Source organism: Erpetoichthys calabaricus, chromosome 3 (genome assembly GCF_900747795.2).
Source record: "Erpetoichthys calabaricus chromosome 3, fErpCal1.3, whole genome shotgun sequence".
Classification (NCBI taxonomy): Eukaryota; Metazoa; Chordata; class Cladistia; order Polypteriformes; family Polypteridae; genus Erpetoichthys; species Erpetoichthys calabaricus.
Genome location: NC_041396.2, coordinates 282,206,294 through 282,226,272, shown reverse-complemented (window position 1 = coordinate 282,226,272; position 19,979 = coordinate 282,206,294). Strand labels below are relative to the sequence as shown.

At 38.3% G+C, this 19,979-nt stretch overlaps 1 protein-coding gene across 1 annotated transcript in view; it reads right to left on the bottom strand.

Annotated features, from left to right (window-relative positions):
• tmem102 (transmembrane protein 102) overlaps positions 1–19,979 on the bottom strand; it is a 65,899-nt gene that overhangs the window by 22,547 nt on the left and 23,373 nt on the right. The window contains exon 2 of the mRNA XM_028798444.2: positions 12,837–13,047. Within this exon, the coding sequence (XP_028654277.2) occupies positions 12,837–13,038 (202 nt within the window). The 5' untranslated portion in view covers positions 13,039–13,047. The remainder of the gene's footprint in view (positions 1–12,836; positions 13,048–19,979) is intronic.

Genomic DNA, 19,979 nt, shown 5'->3' with positions numbered 1-19,979 from the left:
ACCACACAGCAGAAACAAGAACGTGTTGTTTACTGCCAGGAACTTCTTTTAATGGGACAAGATGAACATGTTTGGGAAAATATCATTACCGGTGACAAAACATGGTGTGGCCACCAAATGACAGAGTGCAGAGTGGGTGGGGCAAAACACTCCAAAACCAAAGACACTGCGAATTCAAAAATCGTGAGTGAAGACAATGTTATTTTTTTTGATACAGAATGTGTAATTCATTGAGAGTTTGTCACTGAAGGACAAAGTAAATGCAGAATTCTACGTGGGTGTTTTGGATCGGCTACTGAAGAGAATTCAACAAGTTAGAATGGCAAAATTCCAATCCAGTGAGTGGTTTCTTCTTCTTGATGATAACGTGCCATCTCATAACGCTGCAATTGTACAGAAATTTCTGGTGAACAGAAAAGTTGCTGTTCTTCATCACCCACCTTATTTGCCAGATCCTGCACCTGCCGACTTTCTCTTCTCCAAGTTAAACTTTCCCTTAAAAGGGAGGCATTTTCATACAGTGGAAGACATTCAGTGTGCAGTGACAAGGGAGCTTAACTATATTTCAAAAACTGCTTTCCTGGAGAGCATAAAGGTGGTGAAGGAGCATGCAAACAAGTGTACTGATCAAGGAGAAATGTATTTTGAAGAATAAAAATAATTTATGTGCATATAAGAAGTTATGTTTTATAACAGTTGTCCGTATAACAGATTTAATTATTTTTTATGGAAAAAAGCAAATGTAACCTTGCGGTAAATAGTTTCTTTATCTCCAGTTTGTCCATAATAAAGTATTCATTTCAAAAAAATGTTTAAAGAAAAAATATGAGGAACTAAGGGCTACAAATCTGTTCTGATCAATAAATCATTGTTAATAAAATGAGGTGGGCTCAAACTATGTATTAAAGATGCACCACATTTATATCAAGAGTTGACACCTATCAAACAAACTGATTTGGTTTCACCCAAAAGCAAAAAATGTTAAATCCACAGCAGCTCTCCAGGAATTCTGTTTCTTGTAAGTGGGTATGGAGAAATGTGAAGATTTCACAGCTATCAGTCTAACTGTGAACAGGACTTTGGTGTAGTAACCTGGCCAGTGAATGTATTCTGCTATACAGAATTTAATGATTACTTGGGAGTTGGGAGCACATTTTTTCAGCTTAGGACATACATATTACAAATAATTGAAACCTCTTTCTGTATTGGCCTGGGAACTCCCAGGAAAAAAGGGGTTATGTTGCTCTGCTTTGATTGACTCATCTACTGTATTGCTTATTGCAACCATCAACAAGAAAAATGGACAGAAAAAACTACTGCAAAGATAAACAAAACTAAAACCCTAACATTAGCTCAAAAGGACTATGTAAGCTGAGAGAAAAACTACTTTTAGTTAGTTACTTGACCAAGGAGCCTTTACTTTTCCTTCTTGACTGCCAAACAATACATTATGTGGTAAATCTTTATGCACAACATGCTCTATGTGGACCGTGAAGAAAATCCAACTGTGATTAATGAATCATGCAAGAAGGGGACAATCTTAACAAACAAAAAAAACACTTGTTTAGAAAGTCTTTTTGGTAGCAAAATATGCCCTTTGCTTTCACTTTCAAATCACATTTGAATACCAGTAGCTTCAAATGTAGTCTATTTTCCAAATGTTTAGGTGTCTCAACGTTTACTCTGGAGTATACCATACCCATACTTTTCACTACACATTTTGTGGTTACTGGAATAGTTTAAGGGCAAATGGCATTCTTGTTAAAGACAATTCTTTAGTGACATGCTGAGAAATGGCGACTCTATTCTGTTCCCAGGTAAAGGATTGAAACCTTTAAACAAAACATTCTGCTGTTTGTTTAAAAAAAAAAATATATATATATATATATATATATATATATATATATATATATATATATATATATATATATATATATATATATAAGCAGGTAGACCATACAGTTCAAAAACAACTAAGTTTATCATTACCATTATGAAACAGTATTTCAAGGAACATATGTTAAAAATTTCCAATAACACAGACTTTCGTCACATTTATCAAATATCGGAAAAATTATGCTTTACGACCATTTCTTCCTAAGGGTAATCAAATAAACAACACCACTGAAACTTGGATATTTAAAAATTTAAGAAAGCAGGCCAACAAGCCACATTTTATGCATGCAATATTTCCACATATTTCGCTGCTTCTTCTTCTGGTGGTTTTACTAGAAACAAGAGTGCTGCCATTACAAAAAAACACTGGGAAGTTAATATCAGCAGTTACTTTCCTAAAAATACCATCGTGATCAACAAACTCCAAGGTTACATTAGGACAAGATTTTTTTTTTTTTTTAAAGGGACTTTCATACAGAAGTAATAACTGCTTCTAACAGTTGCTTGTGCTAAAGATTCATTATAACATTCAGCCTGACAAGCACATCAATCCTATTTACCCTTTATTTCATAACATATAAATGAAATAAAACACAATACACCCAAATAGGAATTTGATAAGCCTCTTAAATGTTCCCTTTAAAAAAAAAAAAAACTAACAGAATTCCAGAAGCAAGCATGCTTAATACCTGCAGGCCTTATAAAACAGTGCCAAAGAGATTTTACATATCAATATAATCATGTTTTTCAGGAACTGTCGGGGTGATACAAGCACAATACTGTATAAAAAAAAAAAAAAAAAAGGTTAGAATCGAATAGTATTTTGAATGTGACTATCATTATTCCACATGACTACATTTTTTTTGCAAGTATTTGGTCTTGATTTTTCTTTTTATTTTAACCCTCCATGTGTACCTTACAACCTTCCTGGGCTTATAATAAATTTAGATTGTTATCTGCAATGTGTATACTTCATTCAAACAGCACTACATAACATGTTTATGATTTAAAGCCGAATTAAAAACCTATTAGAAACATCGCCAGTACTCTGGTATGAACTGAAACATCCACAGAAGCAATCATATCCTACAATTATTTGTAAGACATTGGGATCACCAGGCGTGTCCAGTTTTAGCAGTTTTAAACGTTTAAAGCATAATGCATCTGTTTAGAGATCTTGGGAGTCACGACTAAAAGTAAACATTGATATTTTTGATCCAGGTCTGTTTTTTTCTTTTAAATTAATCATCATCATTAACAATAAATTAATTGTGTTGGTTTATCACAAGTCATATTGTCTAGCACTATATTATGTGTTATAATTGTGTTAGCCACGCTAATTGGTAATAGAATAAATATTTGATATCTCTCACCCTGTGTGCGCCTTAGTGCCATTCCCCTGCATCTTCGTGTGTCCGAAGGAGTGCCAGTCAAGAGACGTTCACTCAAGTGCATTCCCGTAAAGCCTTCTTTATTTCCGAATTGGAGTAAGCAGGTTTGAGAATGACACTATTATTAGTCTGCCAATGAATATATTTAATTTGAGATGACCAAAAAGAAACATTTCTAGAAGGCCATAAGAGAACCGTGGCATCAGAGAACAGCGTCCTACAAAGTCCTCATTTTTCTACTGGGTTGTCGTTATTGTCAGAGTTAGAGAGGTGGCAGCCTTCTGCAACAACATTTATTTACATAGCACATTTTCATACAAACAATGTAGCTCAATGTGCTTTACATGATGAAGAGAAAAAAAACCAAAATAAATAAGAATTTAAATTAGGGAACACTAATTAACATAGAATAAAAGTAAGGACGATTTTCATTACGCTCATGTTATTCTTGAGCATTGTTTGAAATCTGTTAGTGTGTGTCACTGATTTTTTTTTCAGATTCAGGGTTAAAGGCTGTCAGACCACTAACATTTTAAAGAATTGAAGATACGAGTTTCCTTAAATTTCTCCACACAGGCATGAACTGGCAGCTGACAGTTTGTCAAATAAAGAACAAACCTGGGTACAAATTCATTAAGCAATCCAAGCCAGTTTCCTGAATTTCAATATTAATCGCATGCAAAAATACACGTCAGCCTTTTTCTAGCCTTCATTTTCAGTCCTATTCAGGTAGGATTTGTTTTACAACAGGAGGTGACATAAAGTAATTATAGTTTTAGTCCTGTTCAAATCGCTCATAACAATAACTTTTCATGGACAACATGTTTACCTTTTATAAAAAGTCTTTAAAAGACATCCAAGGTGAAACTAATACTGTGTCAATCGCCATGTCAATAAATTTTCAATTTAAGTTATTCGCATGGAACTAGAACTGCACTTGGTAATAATTACTTTACCCAATGGCTGAGGTGGGGCAAAAAAATAAATAAAAAAGCTTTTGTTGTACTCCTGTTTGTGGGGAGGAATGTTATATTTCCTTGGAGGTCCACTGGGTTTCTAATAAGCACAATTATATAGACAAGCAGGTAGGAGTGTAGGGTTGTTCCACTTGGAGGTGTGAACAGACATATTGGTCTTATAGGCAGGAGTTGTTGATGTGGTCTGAGCTGACGGTAAGCATACATTAACTACTTGGAATGGGGAAATGCCAGTGCAGAGTACCGGTGGGTCACTACTTCATTTCAGGTACTTACTTTATACCACCAGCTGGTGTAAAAATGAATTCCGTCTGAATAGAGCTGAATACTATGTCACCGATTCCTGCTGTGCAATTGTACAATTCTGTCTGCCGGATTCCGAAGCTGTGCATTCCAGTCAGGAGCAAAAGCAACAGGAAGGGGACAATTTATGTATATGACATTCACAAAAAGTAAACAAAGCCAAAAAAAAAAAATCCTAAGTAAAAAAGCTGGCATAATTATAAAATAGTGATTTAAAAATGATGATGACTATTGTTGCAACAGTAAGAAAGAGTTATCAAAGAAATATCTGCAGTAAATATACGCACTAAACTAAAATGTTTGTGATGTACCCATCTGTTGAAAAGACAGACATAGCAACCAAACGGACACACAAATACACAGACGCTTGTTCTTTATTAACATGTTAAATGAAAGGTGCAAGTTAAAGTTGTATATCGTTGAGCCTGTCATTAAATAAAAATTTTTTACTAATTTGTGAATTTCTCAAAATATAAAAATAGTGGCTATTTCTTAGGTTATATAATAAGTAATTACCAAAATACAGAATTTGTCAATACAAATACTTTACAAAACAAAAGCTGCTCACTACTTACTTTGTCTAAAAACTACTTTTTAAATTAAGTGTGTACAGTTTCTACATATTCCCTGGAATAAAAAAAAAAATGAAAAGTTTTTTTTTGTAATGTAGAATTATTCGCAGCAGACACTTTTTCATAATTTAATTACAGAAGCTACTTAATTTTCCTCTGGATTCAGCCTGGAAGGTTTCAATAAGCAATGGCCATGATTAACAAAACTAGAAATGTAAACATGTATTCTCTTCACATACAACAATCACATTGGTGGAAAAGAAAAGCATCACGTAGGGCTTTGGCAGCCGTCAGGTAAGCACAAGGATAACAAACCATGACAACAGTGCAGCTTTAACAATTGAGCACAGTAGCATGTGTGAAGTCGCCTGACCATTTCTTTCATGAGGATGTTTTTTGGCATCATTCTAAAATACTAAAGGTCTTTAGAGGGGTGGACTCAGGGAGTGGGGGGACCCCTGGGCTATAACAAATGTTCAGACTGGACCGATCTGTTGTGGGAAACAAAATGATTTTCTGTATTGTCATTTTTTTTTCAAATTATATTTCTCATTGTATCTTGTTACCTGTCACTTAACAGAACAAACACCTGACATGCAAGCTAAAACATGATTTTACTCCAACTCAACTGAAATTCTTGCCAACATCTCAGACTGTTCAAAAGTTTCCCTTTTTGAACAATACTGTCATGCAGTCGGTTCACCATATCACATGCTTTGGTAATTTCCTCTGCTCAGATCCTAGTGGAATAAAGTCTTCCCTTATTTATCAGTCTTGTGTTCAAAACAATCACCAATATTCTGCTTGGTATAATACCTAATGGGAGATTACTGCTTAATGATTGCTCTATTGAGATATCTCGTGCTACACAACATTTTATCTAACCAACCTACCATAACACAATATGAAGAATATACTTTAAACTTAAAATGAAAAAAAACAAAACAGTTCCAACATTTACTTAGAAACAGGGAGTCATTTATTGTTTTCCTCAAATAAATATACATCTTGAATCAATGCCATCAGTTTGGTTATTTCAGTATTTGATGATCGCTTATTTAAACTCTCCAGTGTCTGGGCTTGCAACTGTTCTGGATAAAAAACAAGATCCAGGTCTTTAATGACCTTTAACGACAGAGTGTCGATCTTGTCAAGAGGTTTACTTACCTCAGCAGTGACATTCATGTCTCTAGTGACTCTTCCTATCAAGTCAGTAGATGGATTGGGAGAGCATGGGGGGGTCATGAGGTCGCTGGAAAAGTCTTCAGAGTCCTGGTGCTTCCTGTCTTGCTATATGGTTGCGAGACATGGGCGCTATCCAGGGACCTGAGACGAAGACTGGACTCCTTCAGTTCTGTGTCTCTTTAGTGAATCCTTGAGTACTGCTGGTTTGACTTTATGTTGAATAAGCAGTTGCTCACGGAGTTCTGAATGTGGCACATTACCAGCATTGTGTGGGAGCATCAGTTACGGCATTATGGCCATGTGGCACGATTCCCTCAGGGTGATCCGACTCGAAGGATCCTCATTTTTGAGGACCCGAGTGGCTGGACCAGACCAAGTGGATGCCCACATAACACCTGGCTACGGCAGATAGACTGCAATTTCCAGAATGTGGGACTGGACTGTGTCTGCCTGGGGGGTTTTGTCATGTGGTGGGTGTGGCAACACGCTATACCAGTGCATGCCTCCAACCTGACCCAAGTGATTATTTTTCATATATTTTTTCCCTTTTTAAGCTCACTGGATAAGCAAAAATGGTGATTAAATATGGTCTGAATAAGATGCAATATGATATGTCTTACAGATTTGCACTTTATGATAATGAAATCCTTTTAAAAAAGTAATTACAAAAGAAAAGAGCCATTTAATATAATGAAGGGAATTAATATGGAACATGAGAGCTGTTACTTTTAAGTGAATTCTTTAAGAACATCGTGGTGGTACAGACAGGTTAGATCAAAGGTATATCTTGCACTCTTGTTAGAATGTATTTTATAACAAAGACCGTAGATCTGTGGAATACGTTACCAAGTACTCTAATACATTAGAAGTACCCTGAGGAACTTAAAACATTTTCCGAGTTAGGTGAACAGACATTATGGAGTTATATTGAGCTGAATGGCCCATTTTTATCAAAACTGCTCTACGAAGGTATACTTACAGGAAAAATGAATCATCCCAAAACTGGGGTCTAAAGCAAAAAAAGCATTTTTTAACAAAAGCCTATATCTACTATTTACAGCATGGATTTTCTCAGAAAAAAAATGTTATTTACGTGTAAAATATATATACATTAACTAGCTATGTGCACTCAACTACGTTGCGCGTGTTAAAGTCGTCTGTGAAGGGCTCCCTGTTTAAACGCGCCTGCCAGTCGTGAACTGGGCCCTTCGTAGCACAGCAGTATGATTTTTTTATAAGGGAAACAAAATTACAAAACAAAACCCTTGGACATTGATTCAACAGGAACGGCCCACTTGGAATCACTGTCCGAATAGTAATTATGTGGTGGTGTAGGAGCATTTCTGCTTCTCTCCGTTCACAGTCAGTCTCGTTTTCACGATGCTGTCGTTTCCTCTCACAATCTCTTCTCAACCTTTCTCCAATCTCGCAGGTTGCTTTGTGGCAATCCAAAGAGTAAGGCAATATACACGGAGCAATGGTTATAAAAGGGGGACACATAGGTATCCAGGTTCTTTAAAGCATAAATAGGGATCACTTCACTGACATGTGAGCAAGCCAGGGTACAACCGTGAGACGCGCAGCACTCGCCAGCTACAACGTTGTAATAAAAAAGGTTTTCTCTGTAACAGGAGAAGGGATAAAATAAAGGAGTAAGAGGGGGTTGGTCGCTTCAGTGCAAAACCAGCTACAAAGATTGGAATGTTTGGGATGATAGCGAAAGAATGTGCAAAAACTTGCTTCTCATAAAGAGTTTCAGAATGTTATGGGAATACAGTCAAGGCCATGTACTTGTTTTTCACTTCGAGGGGCTTCATTGCAAGCAACGCTCGTTATTGTGTGTCTTCTGATACTAGGCACCATCTCAGTGAGGGCCAAGTAGAAGAAAAACAATAATATGTCCCGTGGGAAGAAGGTGTGCAGAAACTGATCACTTCTGTATACACTGCTTACACGTAAGCCATTTTGGGCAAGGACACTCAATTAGTATATAAGGGAAGGTTCCGCCCTCAGTTTCTTTGGAAGCTCAACCGTGGGGAACGTGCACACCGCCCGGTATTGGACCAGGCTCACGAGTTGATCCTCTGACGAGACTGACATGCGGGCTCCCTCAGTCTACTGGTCTAGGATGATGGCTCTGGGTCTTTTGATATTACTGTAAGTATAGTATAATTCACATATATGTATTACTGTAAGTCAATAGTATAATTCACATATCTGTATTACTGTAAGTCAATAGTATAAATCATATATCTTTATATATATTACTGTAAGTCAATAGTACAATTCCTATATCTGCATGTATATTGCTATTATATTGTATGTAACTGATATTATATTTGAACAAGTAAACAATTGAAGTATTGGACCTTTCCTCTCTGATTCTTGCCTGCTTATTTTCTGTTAAAACCTTTGAACCATTTTCCCAAACTAAAACATTTTGGCGTAGTCGGTTGCAGGATTTTGGGGAATCTGGTAAAATATTGAACTATTAAGTGAGGCAAAGGAAATCAGAGATGTTTAAGAAAAAGGATAAAAACCCTGGCGCAGCTCCTTTACCTCTCCCCGGCTGGGAAGAAACAGTATGGGAAGACTGCGCCAGAGAATTGAGATGTGGGGGGGGATTAGCACAATATTGGCAGAGCTTGGATCCCCCAACACCAGTGAATGTGCTAGCCGCGCTTAAGAAATGTCAGGTGTCTGCAAAGGAACCCATAATGGGCTTGCAGACGCGAGGGTGGGTTTTGCTAACTGCGGTTAGAAGTCTGGACAGTCTGATAGACGAAAAAGAAAGGGAGATTAAGAAAATGCAAATGGACTTGGCGGATGCGTTAGGGTGGGCCTCAATGGCCGAATCCCAGGTAGCTGTATTATTGCCGCGGGTACAGAGAGCCGAGGGGATGTCGGAAAAGGCAGCCTTTTGCATAGCCAAGGTGAATGCGAAAAAGAAGCGCAGACCGGATGTTGCGAAGATCAAAGCGTTTGTAGCCGCAGTTAACGTCCATGAGTGGGATCCTGAAAAATGGGACGGTAACATTTGGGATGATGATTATGAGGATGATGACGGACCCGATGCAGGGTCGGTAATTGATCCTCTGCCTTTACAGGCTAAACCCGTGATGCATCGCAGACTTTTTGCTGATGCACAGGGTAATGTTAAGATAAGGAGAAAAACCGGCGCAAGAGTAAACACAAGAAAGGAGGAAAGAAAGCCAAGGGCAAAGAAAAAGGGAAAAATAAAGGAAGGACTTTATATTCCGTTGAAGAATTAGAACATGCAGCACGAAATTGTTAAGGGTAAAGCTAAAGTGTAAGTTAAAATTTTTTTATTTTTTTTTTTAGAATTAACACAATGTAAATAGGTAGTATCGTAATCATAAATTCTGTTTCAGGAGGAGGAGAGGAGTGGGTGCAACATGCTGTGTTCTTGTTTTACAGAATTGGGGGTGTTCTGAATGAAGTAGGAGCCACCACATTAGGAGGCGAGGCAACAGAGACGACTCAGGTCCGATGGCGGTGGAACAATTCCACTAAGCCCAGACGTCAGGAGAACACCACGTGTCCGGAGAATCAGTCTTGCAATGTCCTCACCATTACGACTGGTGACGGGTGCACCATCTACTCCTCGAACTTGAAGGTGCCGGGGGTAAAACCACAGAAGTATCTGATTGAGTGCTCTGAAAACTTAAATATTACCTGGACGTCGAAAGTAACTTGGTGTATGGGGCCCTGGAACGGCTCCAAGGTACAGTGCGAGGTCAATGCAACATCAGGCGAATACACCTCTAATAAGACTGGGCCCATTGGCTGGATCAATGCAACTGAAATTATTAACAGGACTATACCAATGCTTGCTATAGCCGTGTGGGCTAGAACCCCCATAACGAGACAGTCACATGTAGAACCAATAATTGACACATGTAAACTTGTTTCTACGACAGCAAAAAGGACTAAGGTTACATGGCAAGTGACGTTTCCACCGTTGCCACAGTGTAAGCGTGCTAAACGGGCATGGTATGACACTTTCTTAGGAGGGGTTGGCACCACCCTAGGAACTTTAAACACCATAGATAATGAAATAACTGCAAACAAGCTTGAGAATGTGGGACGACATACTCACAAAGTGGCAGACCAAATGGCTAGGTGGTTACCTCAGTCCATGGTCTCTCATCAGCAAACAGTAAACTGGGAACAACGCGCTTCAGATTGGATAATCACGGCTAGCAATGACATTCGATGGCTAAATGTCTCAACTTTCATGAACTGGACTGTATGCACTTTTAATATATTACAAGCACAGATACAGAAAAATAACATGCAAATGGCTTTAAGGACTAATAATATGCAAATATGGCAAGATATATGGAACATTAGCAGTAGCTTATGGTTAACGGTTAAACCTGAAAACACTAGGTGTAATGATACAATATGTAATGGGTATTGGTTTCAATATAATGTTACCACTATGATAACCTTGTGTAGATATCACGTTTTACCTGTTGTTGCACACGGACACTTTTGGCAGCTGCAATTGGATGGTGAGTGGCTAGAACCTAAAACAAACAAAACATATGATTTACGAAATTGCGAACACACTAATATTGGTATGTTCTGTGGATTGAGGTCAGGACAGGAAAACCCATGTATTTCAGGTAAAGCAACCACCTGTAATTGGAGACTAGTTAATCAGAACACCACTCTGTATGAAGTGGGACCTCACCCACTCTGTGTTTCCACCACCATCGCTAATCGTAGGCTGCCACAGGTTCCGTTTTCTGGATGTCTTGATAATGTATATGTTTGGCAAATAGCAAATAATACTTACTATCTGAATAATTACACCACTAAAAACCATCTTACCAAGGTTCAATGGCAAGTCTGGCATGCTCCGACCTCAATTTCACTGGCTGTAGCTGAACGTTTATTAAATAGCTCCCTGCAATTAAAAGAATTGGCTGCTAAACATCAAAAACATGTAGATGCACTTACTGTACAGACAGTCATGACGACGTCTCAATTACAAATTTTAGGGACCAAAATTGAAGGTGAATCTGTAAATGCGTGGTGGTCAATCTTTACAGGTTGGTCACCAAAGGCATCCACAATGTTGTCAGTTTTCTTCCGCCCTTTGGTGCTGCTTATTATTATTATTGCTTTAATGACTATATTTAATTGCTATGTGTTTTGTGTTTTAAAACGAATTAATAACAGAGCACGACAGACAAGGTTGCTGATTTTGCGCTGAGCGAGGGACCGATTGTAATAAAAAAGGTTTTCTCTGTAACAGGAGAAGGGATAAAATAAAGGAGTAAGAGGGGGTTGGTCGCTTCAGTGCAAAACCAGCTACAAAGATTGGAATGTTTGGGATGATAGCGAAAGAATGTGCAAAAACTTGCTTCTCATAAAGAGTTTCAGAATGTTATGGGAATACAGTCAAGGCCATGTACTTGTTTTTCACTTCGAGGGGCTTCATTGCAAGCAACGCTTGTTATTGTGTGTCTTCTGATACTAGGCACCATCTCAGTGAGGGCCAAGTAGAAGAAAAACAATAAGATGTCCCGTGGGAAGAAGGTGTGCAGAAACTGATCACTTCTGTATACACTGCTTACACGTAAGCCATTTTGGGCAAGGACACTCAATTAGTATATAAGGGAAGGTTCCGCCCTCAGTTTCTTTGGAAGCTCAACCGTGGGGAACGTGCACACCGCCCGGTATTGGACCAGGCTCACGAGTTGATCCTCTGACGAGACTGACATGCGGGCTCCCTCAGTCTACTGGTCTAGGATGATGGCTCTGGGTCTTTTGATATTACTGTAAGTATAGTATAATTCACATATATGTATTACTGTAAGTCAATAGTATAATTCACATATCTGTATTACTGTAAGTCAATAGTATAAATCATATATCTTTATATATATTACTGTAAGTCAATAGTACAATTCCTATATCTGCATGTATATTGCTATTATATTGTATGTAACTGATATTATATTTGAACAAGTAAACAACTGAAGTATTGGACCTTTCCTCTCTGATTCTTGCCTGCTTATTTTCTGTTAAAACCTTTGAACCATTTTCCCAAACTAAAACATACGTAACGATAATAATTTACGGAACATGCCGTTACGTTGTCATTCATTTTACCCACTGTCTTTCTTTCATTCATATGTTACGTAGGCACATACCTTTTATCTTCGGCAATCTCATTCTCTAACCAGGCCTCAGGAGCTAACCAGCGTTATAATGTCCACCACCCCTTTCGTTATTCCGGCATATTGTTGAAATCCGTGAGTAACAACAATGTACTAAACTGGAAGGTGGTCTACGCATGCGTGGAATTCGTGGACAAACAAAGGTCAAGATCCAAATGAAGATTATATATAGAGATTGTGAATAGTGCAATGGTTCCAGTTTCAAAACAAAGGTATCTGTGCAATTGTTTTGTTGATTTCTGCACATGACCTATCTTTATCTAAAACAAAAACATGAGAAACAGGAAAAATAGTTACCTAGCATGCTAAAAATGAAGTCTTTGGCAGTGTGTACCTCCAGCGCTGTCTGATCATCAAACTCCCTCTGCTCAAACTGAACCAAGTCCAGCACAAGCTCACAAACATGCTCCATGTTGGCTCCAGATCGAAAGTCAAACTCAGCTGCCATTTTGCCCGGAGGAGAAGGCCGTTGGGCAACTGCATTTATCAGGGAGGCCATGGAAGTGTACTGGGAAACAAATGAAAAATAAATGACAGAAGCCCGTTCACAAAAAAGGCTAATACTCTATAAAAGTAAAAAAAAAAAAAAAAAACCTATATAGCAAATATATTATACATAGACACACTCAGTTTATCAAAGGTTAAGCAAATATTATCAGCAGGCATCATTAGGAATGATTATGTTGTTATAGTTGTACAGCTGTACATTATACACCACTTGTCTGAAATCTAAAGATATTTTACTTAGCTATTCACAGTATCTAAATATGAAGACAGAACAGAGGGAGTGAAAGAGAGATAGACACATATACTATAGTACCTTTTTTTGTCCAAAGAGGAAATTTAGCTTCTTACAAATGTTCATGAAATACTATGAAAACACCAACACACTTCCACTGAAAAATACACACAAAAATTACAAAAAGAAGTTTTGAAGACTTCTAAAGAGAACAGAGCAGACGCACTGAGGCACTATAAATGCATACTTCTGTATGTATGGAGGAGTCCCAGTATTCATTTATGGACACACTTCTGCTGAATAATTAATTGGCTGAAAGTACTCAATGCTAGTGTGTCAGAAAGAGGATGTGCAGCATTGCTCAAAATGGCTATCTGTTGTGTCTCCATTCTCTCCTCCTTCACTACCTTCAGTGGGTCAACAGTGCATCCCATGACTAAACCAGCCTTCTTAATAAGCTTGTGGATTCCAGCGCACCATACTGCACTGGTTATGATAGAATTATAGAACAAGCAAAGGAACCCTTCCTTTTACTCTCTTAGGAAACAGAGCGCTTTCTTATAAAGTCCCTCTGCATTGCAAGACCAGTCCAGATGGTCACTGATGGTTGGGTATGTGCCAAGCTTGTATCAGTACTGTGTTTATTTTTATCAAGTGTACAGACTATCACCAAGCCTAAAATGTTTTGTAAGCCACTATCAAATATTCTTGTTAGACAAACTTGTATTCATTGAAAATATATTGTATGTGTTATACAATAAAGTAACAAAAATATACTAAAGTCCTATACCCTATAGCCTCCCCACCTCCCCTGACATATTGGAGAGAATCTAAGGATGCGATTCAATTTTGCCTTCATTTTGACAGTCTTGTTACTTGCTTACTGTTTTCCTCATTTGGCTATTAAAAGAGCAGTTTGACAGCATCCTATTGACCCTTTCACTGAGAAGAATGGTGAAGGCAACTCAATTTCCTGTTGGTGACTCACACTTGGAACTAAGGGACCACTTCTTACTGTATATGCTGAACCCATGTTTCTCAGGAAGTGGATTTTTTTTTTGGCCTGTATTTTTCATTTTTACAGCATTAAACCACCTGTTAAGAATGAACAGAGAATCACTCCATTGGTTTTAAACAGAAGAGTATACTCTAGAAGGAAATTCTATACTGTGGGCCAAAGATACAAACACCATTATTTTGATGAAGAAACCAAATAAAAGAGGAGATTAAAATGTTACTGGCACTGGTGACACGGACAGATGATTAGCTGTGGCAACCCCTAACGGGAGCAGCCAAAAGAAAAAGAAGATTAACAGTAGTACAGAGCCACTGGTCATGCATTTACTTTTTGCCTTTTTACAATCATTGGCTCAAATATAATACTGCTTCAAGGGCTAGGTGATATGACAAGAAAATCTTGACATTTTAATGAATTCTGCCAATATATGATATACACCCTATTTATTTTGTATTTTTACATTAAAGATTTAAAAAAAAAATTGCACCTTCAGCATGAGAAAGGCACTATATAAATCTTCTCCTTTCAGCTACTTCCGTTAGGGGTCGCCACAGTGGATCATCTTCTTCCACATCTTTCTATCCTCTGCATCATGCTCTGTTACACCCATCACCTGCATGTCTCCTCTCACCACATCCATACATCTTGTCTTAGGCCTTCCACTTTTCCTCTTCCCTGGCAGCTCTATCTTTAGCATCCTTCTCCCAATATACCCAGCATCTCTCCTCTGCACATGTCCTAACCAACACAATGTTGTCTCTCTGACTTTGCGTCCCAACCGTCCAACATGAGCCGACCATCTAATGTACTCATTTCTAATCCTATCCAACCTCGTCACACCCAGTACAAATCTTAGTATCTTTAACTCTGCTACCTCCAGCTCTGTCTCCTGCTTTCTGGTCAGTGCCATCGTCTCCAACCCATGTAACATAGCTGGTCTCACTACCGTCCTGTAGGCTTTACCTTTCACTCTTGCTGGTACCCGTCTGTCACAAATCACTCCTGACACTCTTCTCCACCCATTCCACTCTGCCTGCACTCTCTTTTTCACCACTCTTCCACAACCCCCATTACTCTGTACTGTTGATCCCAAGTATTTAAACTCATCCACCTTTGCCATCTGTACTCCTTGCATCCTCACCATTCCACTGACCTCCCGCTCATTTAGATAGATCGATAATCCCCAAGGGGAAATTTACACACATGTATTGTCTTAATGAAACATAACCTGACTTGCTAAGATTGAGCACATTTTTTACATTAATAAATATATTAACTGTTCTGAAGCAACACATAAATTTTTGTGGTACCTGGGGTCAAAGATGTCATATATACACCAGTCAGGCACAACATTAAAACCACTGTCTGATGAAGCAAATCATATTGATTATATTGTTACAATGACACCCATCAAGGGGTGGGATACATTAGGCAGCAAGTCAACATTCAGTTCTTGAAGGTGATGTGTTGGTAACAGGAAAAATGGGCAAGTATAAGGATCTGAGCAACTCTGATTAGGGACACATAGTGATGGCAAGACAACTACGTGACAGCATCTCCAAAACAGCAGGTCTTGTGTGGTGTTCCCAGTATGTAATGGTCAGTAACTACCAAAAGTTGTCCAAGGTAGGCCAACCTACAGTGCATCGCAGCTTGCTTCATATAAGGCTGCGCACCTGCTGACTGGTCACAGTGCTCATGCTGACCCCTGTCCACCCCCAACAAAGAGCACATGAGCATCAAAACTGGACCACAGAACAATGAAAGAAGGTGGCCTGGTCTGAATAATCATGTTTTCTTTTAGATCATGTGGATAGCCGAGTAACGTGTTGTTTCCCTGGTGGAAGAGACGGCAACAGGAAGCACTATGGGAAGAAGGAACGCTCAAAGAGGCAAAGTTCAGCTGGGAAACGCTGGGTCCTGGCATTCATGTGGATGTTAATTTGACACATACCACTTACATAAGAATTGCTACAACCTTCATGACAGTGGTACTTCCTGGCGGCAGTGGCCTCTTTCAGCAGGATAATGTGCCCAGTTTTCCAGGAATGGTTTGAGGAACACGACAAACAGTTGAACAAGTGGACTTGGCCTCCAAATGCCCCAGACCACAATGTGATTGAGCATCTGTGGGCTGTGTTGGAAAAACAAGCCCCATAGATTGAGGCCCCACCTCACAAGTTACAGAACTTAAATGACCTGCTACTCCAGTGTTGGTACCAGATAGTGCTGGAACTTTCCAGATGATTTTGTAGAGTTCATGTCTTAGAGGGTCACAGCTGTTTTGGTAGTACGAGGGGGACATACACAATATGAGGCAGGTGGTTTTTAATGTTGTGATTGATTAGTGTATTTATGCATTGTTACCTGTATGTGCAGTGGGTATAGAAAAGAATTAACCACCCCCCTTCAAAATATTCACATTTTGTTGCTTTGCAACAAAGGAGTGGTGTGATCCTTTAAGCATCTCAGTGACTCTGCATTTTTACTTTTTAATTTGTTTGAACTGTTGCTATTATATCTTTCTCTTGGCTGCTATAAATACAGCTGAAAAAATATTTTTTGTGTACGTCTTCCTTTGAGGCTGCAAAGCAACAAAATGTTAATATTTTGAATGGGGGGGGGGGGGGGGGTGAGTCTTTTCTATACCCTTTATACATTACAACTAAAGTGTATTTGCCCTCATCTTTTTTTTCTACTACTGCATCTTAACGGGCATCCTCAAGGTTATCAGAAAATAAAGGTCAGGTCGGGGAGAATGCACTAGGTACAGCTTGACGCTGCAACCACAACATGATGAAAGAGCTTGGGATCCCGGTTGGCAACTCTCATACAATGCAGGTAATATGCCTCATTCGGGACCCCGTGAGCAAACACTCACTCAACAGAAAGTCAAACCACCAGTACCCAAGGATTCTCCTAAGAAACACAGTACCAAAGCAGGAAAAAATAATATATTATAAATATATAATATATATATATAAATAAAGGGGTGGGGAAAAGTAGGTTTTTATGTTGTGAATACACAAGGCGAGCAATTTCAGTACTTACGCGATTGTACCTAAATGGACTGTTAATAAAGCTATTGTAATAATCACAATCTGCATGTCTTTTTCCATAAAAACAACTGTAAACGTATTTTTGCTCACCCCTGTATGTATGTACAGTATATTATAATTTTGCCAGTATTATATTGTATCGGAAGGCCCTATTGTTGTACTCTGATTTATGATTATCATGTTTGTACATTTTTTGTTTGCAACTTACTGATCTAATATTTAACATTATCATTGTACCATATATTATTTTCATATACATAATTGTTTAATATTTCATAAATAATAAAAAAAAAAATTTAAAATGTTAAAATTAATGTTAACATAAAATTTTAACAATAAAAAGTCTGCAACTAATGGCAATTTTCCAATTAGTTGGGTAATCATAACTACAATTATTGATTTATCGGGGAGATTAAAATTATGAATTATTATTTTATTCAAATGTGAAATGTTTTATTCCTTGCACAATACTCTCTTTCCTAAAAATTGCACATATATGCTCTAAAATTACATTTGCCAAAAATGTGCATAGCAACAAATCATGTTAGCAATGGTCTAAGCAGTTGTCAGCAAAATACAACATTAAGGGGTGGAAAGGCTGAAATCCCTGGTAAATGTTGACCAAAGTTGTCTAGAGTATATTGTTTGATTTTTGTCCGCTATATGAGAGCAAACACTACAAGATGAACCAAGTCTTACAAACCGCAAGCCTCTTTTCTCCTTATAGTGTGTTATCAAAAGCAGCCACTGCCGTCATAAAAAATAAAAAGTTTGTATATTGTTGACAGCTTGGATTCTACAATGTCAGGTAAGAAGTTTGAGCTGCCAGAAGAAAAGGAAGTGACATTTAGAGTGCTGCTGAATTATCTTCAAGTGTGAGTGGGAGAGAAATATCACCATTAGTCTGATGTGTTTTGTTTTCTTATTCTTCCATTTTTCTCCTCTACAAGGCTTTTTGGGGGGGAGTTATTATCTTCTTAGGGAGTCAAGACTGGGGAGACTGTCAAAATACAGGGCCTACATTGCTTGATTTTGGTTTAAATAAGAAATACATCGTTGCTGTTGTTTTCAGGTGATCCCATGTCATGGCTGTGCAAACTCAAGATCTGGCAAATAGTCACAGAGTTGAAAGATGAAAAGCAGAAATGACTCTACACTTTTTAGAAATAACTTCATAAATCTTCACCATATACCAAAATGTCAGTAATATTATTCTTCATTGGCAATGAAGTGACATAATATCATAATCAGTTACTGTTTTGTTACTGTTTTTTTTACTGTTTTTAAACACAATATTTTAAAGTACAGGGTAAAGCCTGTCTGGATTTAGTTTTTTGTAATATTCAGGATAGAACTGAGGGTGCAGAGGTGACTGAACCACTAGGGTCAAGTCACCATAATATACAGTAATACAATTCTCAGTGCGGATGCAAAGACTAAAATTGTTAAGTTTGGTTGGGTAAATTTTGAGGTGATGTGGCAAAGTCTAAAGAGGATAGACTGGGATAAGCTTTTAAGTGTGGAGACAGTCGAGGAGCAGTGGAACAGGTTAAAAAAAAGTTGTACATGTAATTCAGGATAGGTACATACCTAAATTTGGAATTAATAGGAAATAAAAAAAACAAACTTTGCAGTGGGTTAATAAAGAGTTAAAAAAAAGATGTTGCAAAGGAAAAAAAACAGACAAATAAGGCATACAAGACTAATAACTCCAAAGTGAATTGTAGGACATTTGATGGCATGAGGGAAACCATTAAGAAGGATATCAGGGAGGCTAAAAGACAGCTGGAGAGGAATATAGCAGATAAGGTGAAAGATGACCCTCACAGATTCTTTCAGTATTTTAGTAGTTAAAGAATAGTCAAGGAGGAAGTGAAATGCATCAGGAATAGTACAGAGGAATTAAAAGATACAGACAGTGAAATAGCGGATGCCCTAAACTTTAATTTTTCTGAGGTCTTCACAAGTGAGGAGGTGGATAACATCCCAGTGGTAAACGGGGCTACTAAGAAGGTACTGAGGGATTTAGAAATTGTAGAGGGAGAAGTGCAACTCAGATGAAATAGGCTGAAATGACACAAATTACTAGGACCAGATCATATTTACCCTTGAGCTCTTAAGGAGGCTAGTAAGCACATAGAGAAACCCTTGACATATTGTGTGCACTGGAGACATTCTGAAGGACTGGAAAATGGCACATATCATCCCGTTATATAAAAAGCGTGACCAGGCAGATCCAAGCAACTATAGGCCAGTAAGCTTAATGTGCATCACAGGAAAATTAATGGAAGGAATTATGAAGGATAAGATTGAGGAGCACATGGCAAGTGCAGGAGTTTTACTGAACATTCAGCATAGGGTCAGAAGAGGGAGGTCGTGTTTTACTAACATGCTAGAATTCTGTGAGGAAGCAAAAAAAGGATATGATCAAAGTGGAGCTTTGTGGTATATCGGGTCCACAGCTCCCGTTCTAAGGCCAGTTTTAAAATAATCACCGCGCTCACGGCTTGGTGAGGGGGCATGGTGGTTGTGCGGCTGAAGTAGTTCTCAGGGCGATTCACGATGTGGGCGTTTCTCACCTAACTGCACAGGTGAGAGACCATCCACATCCGTGATTGTTCCTG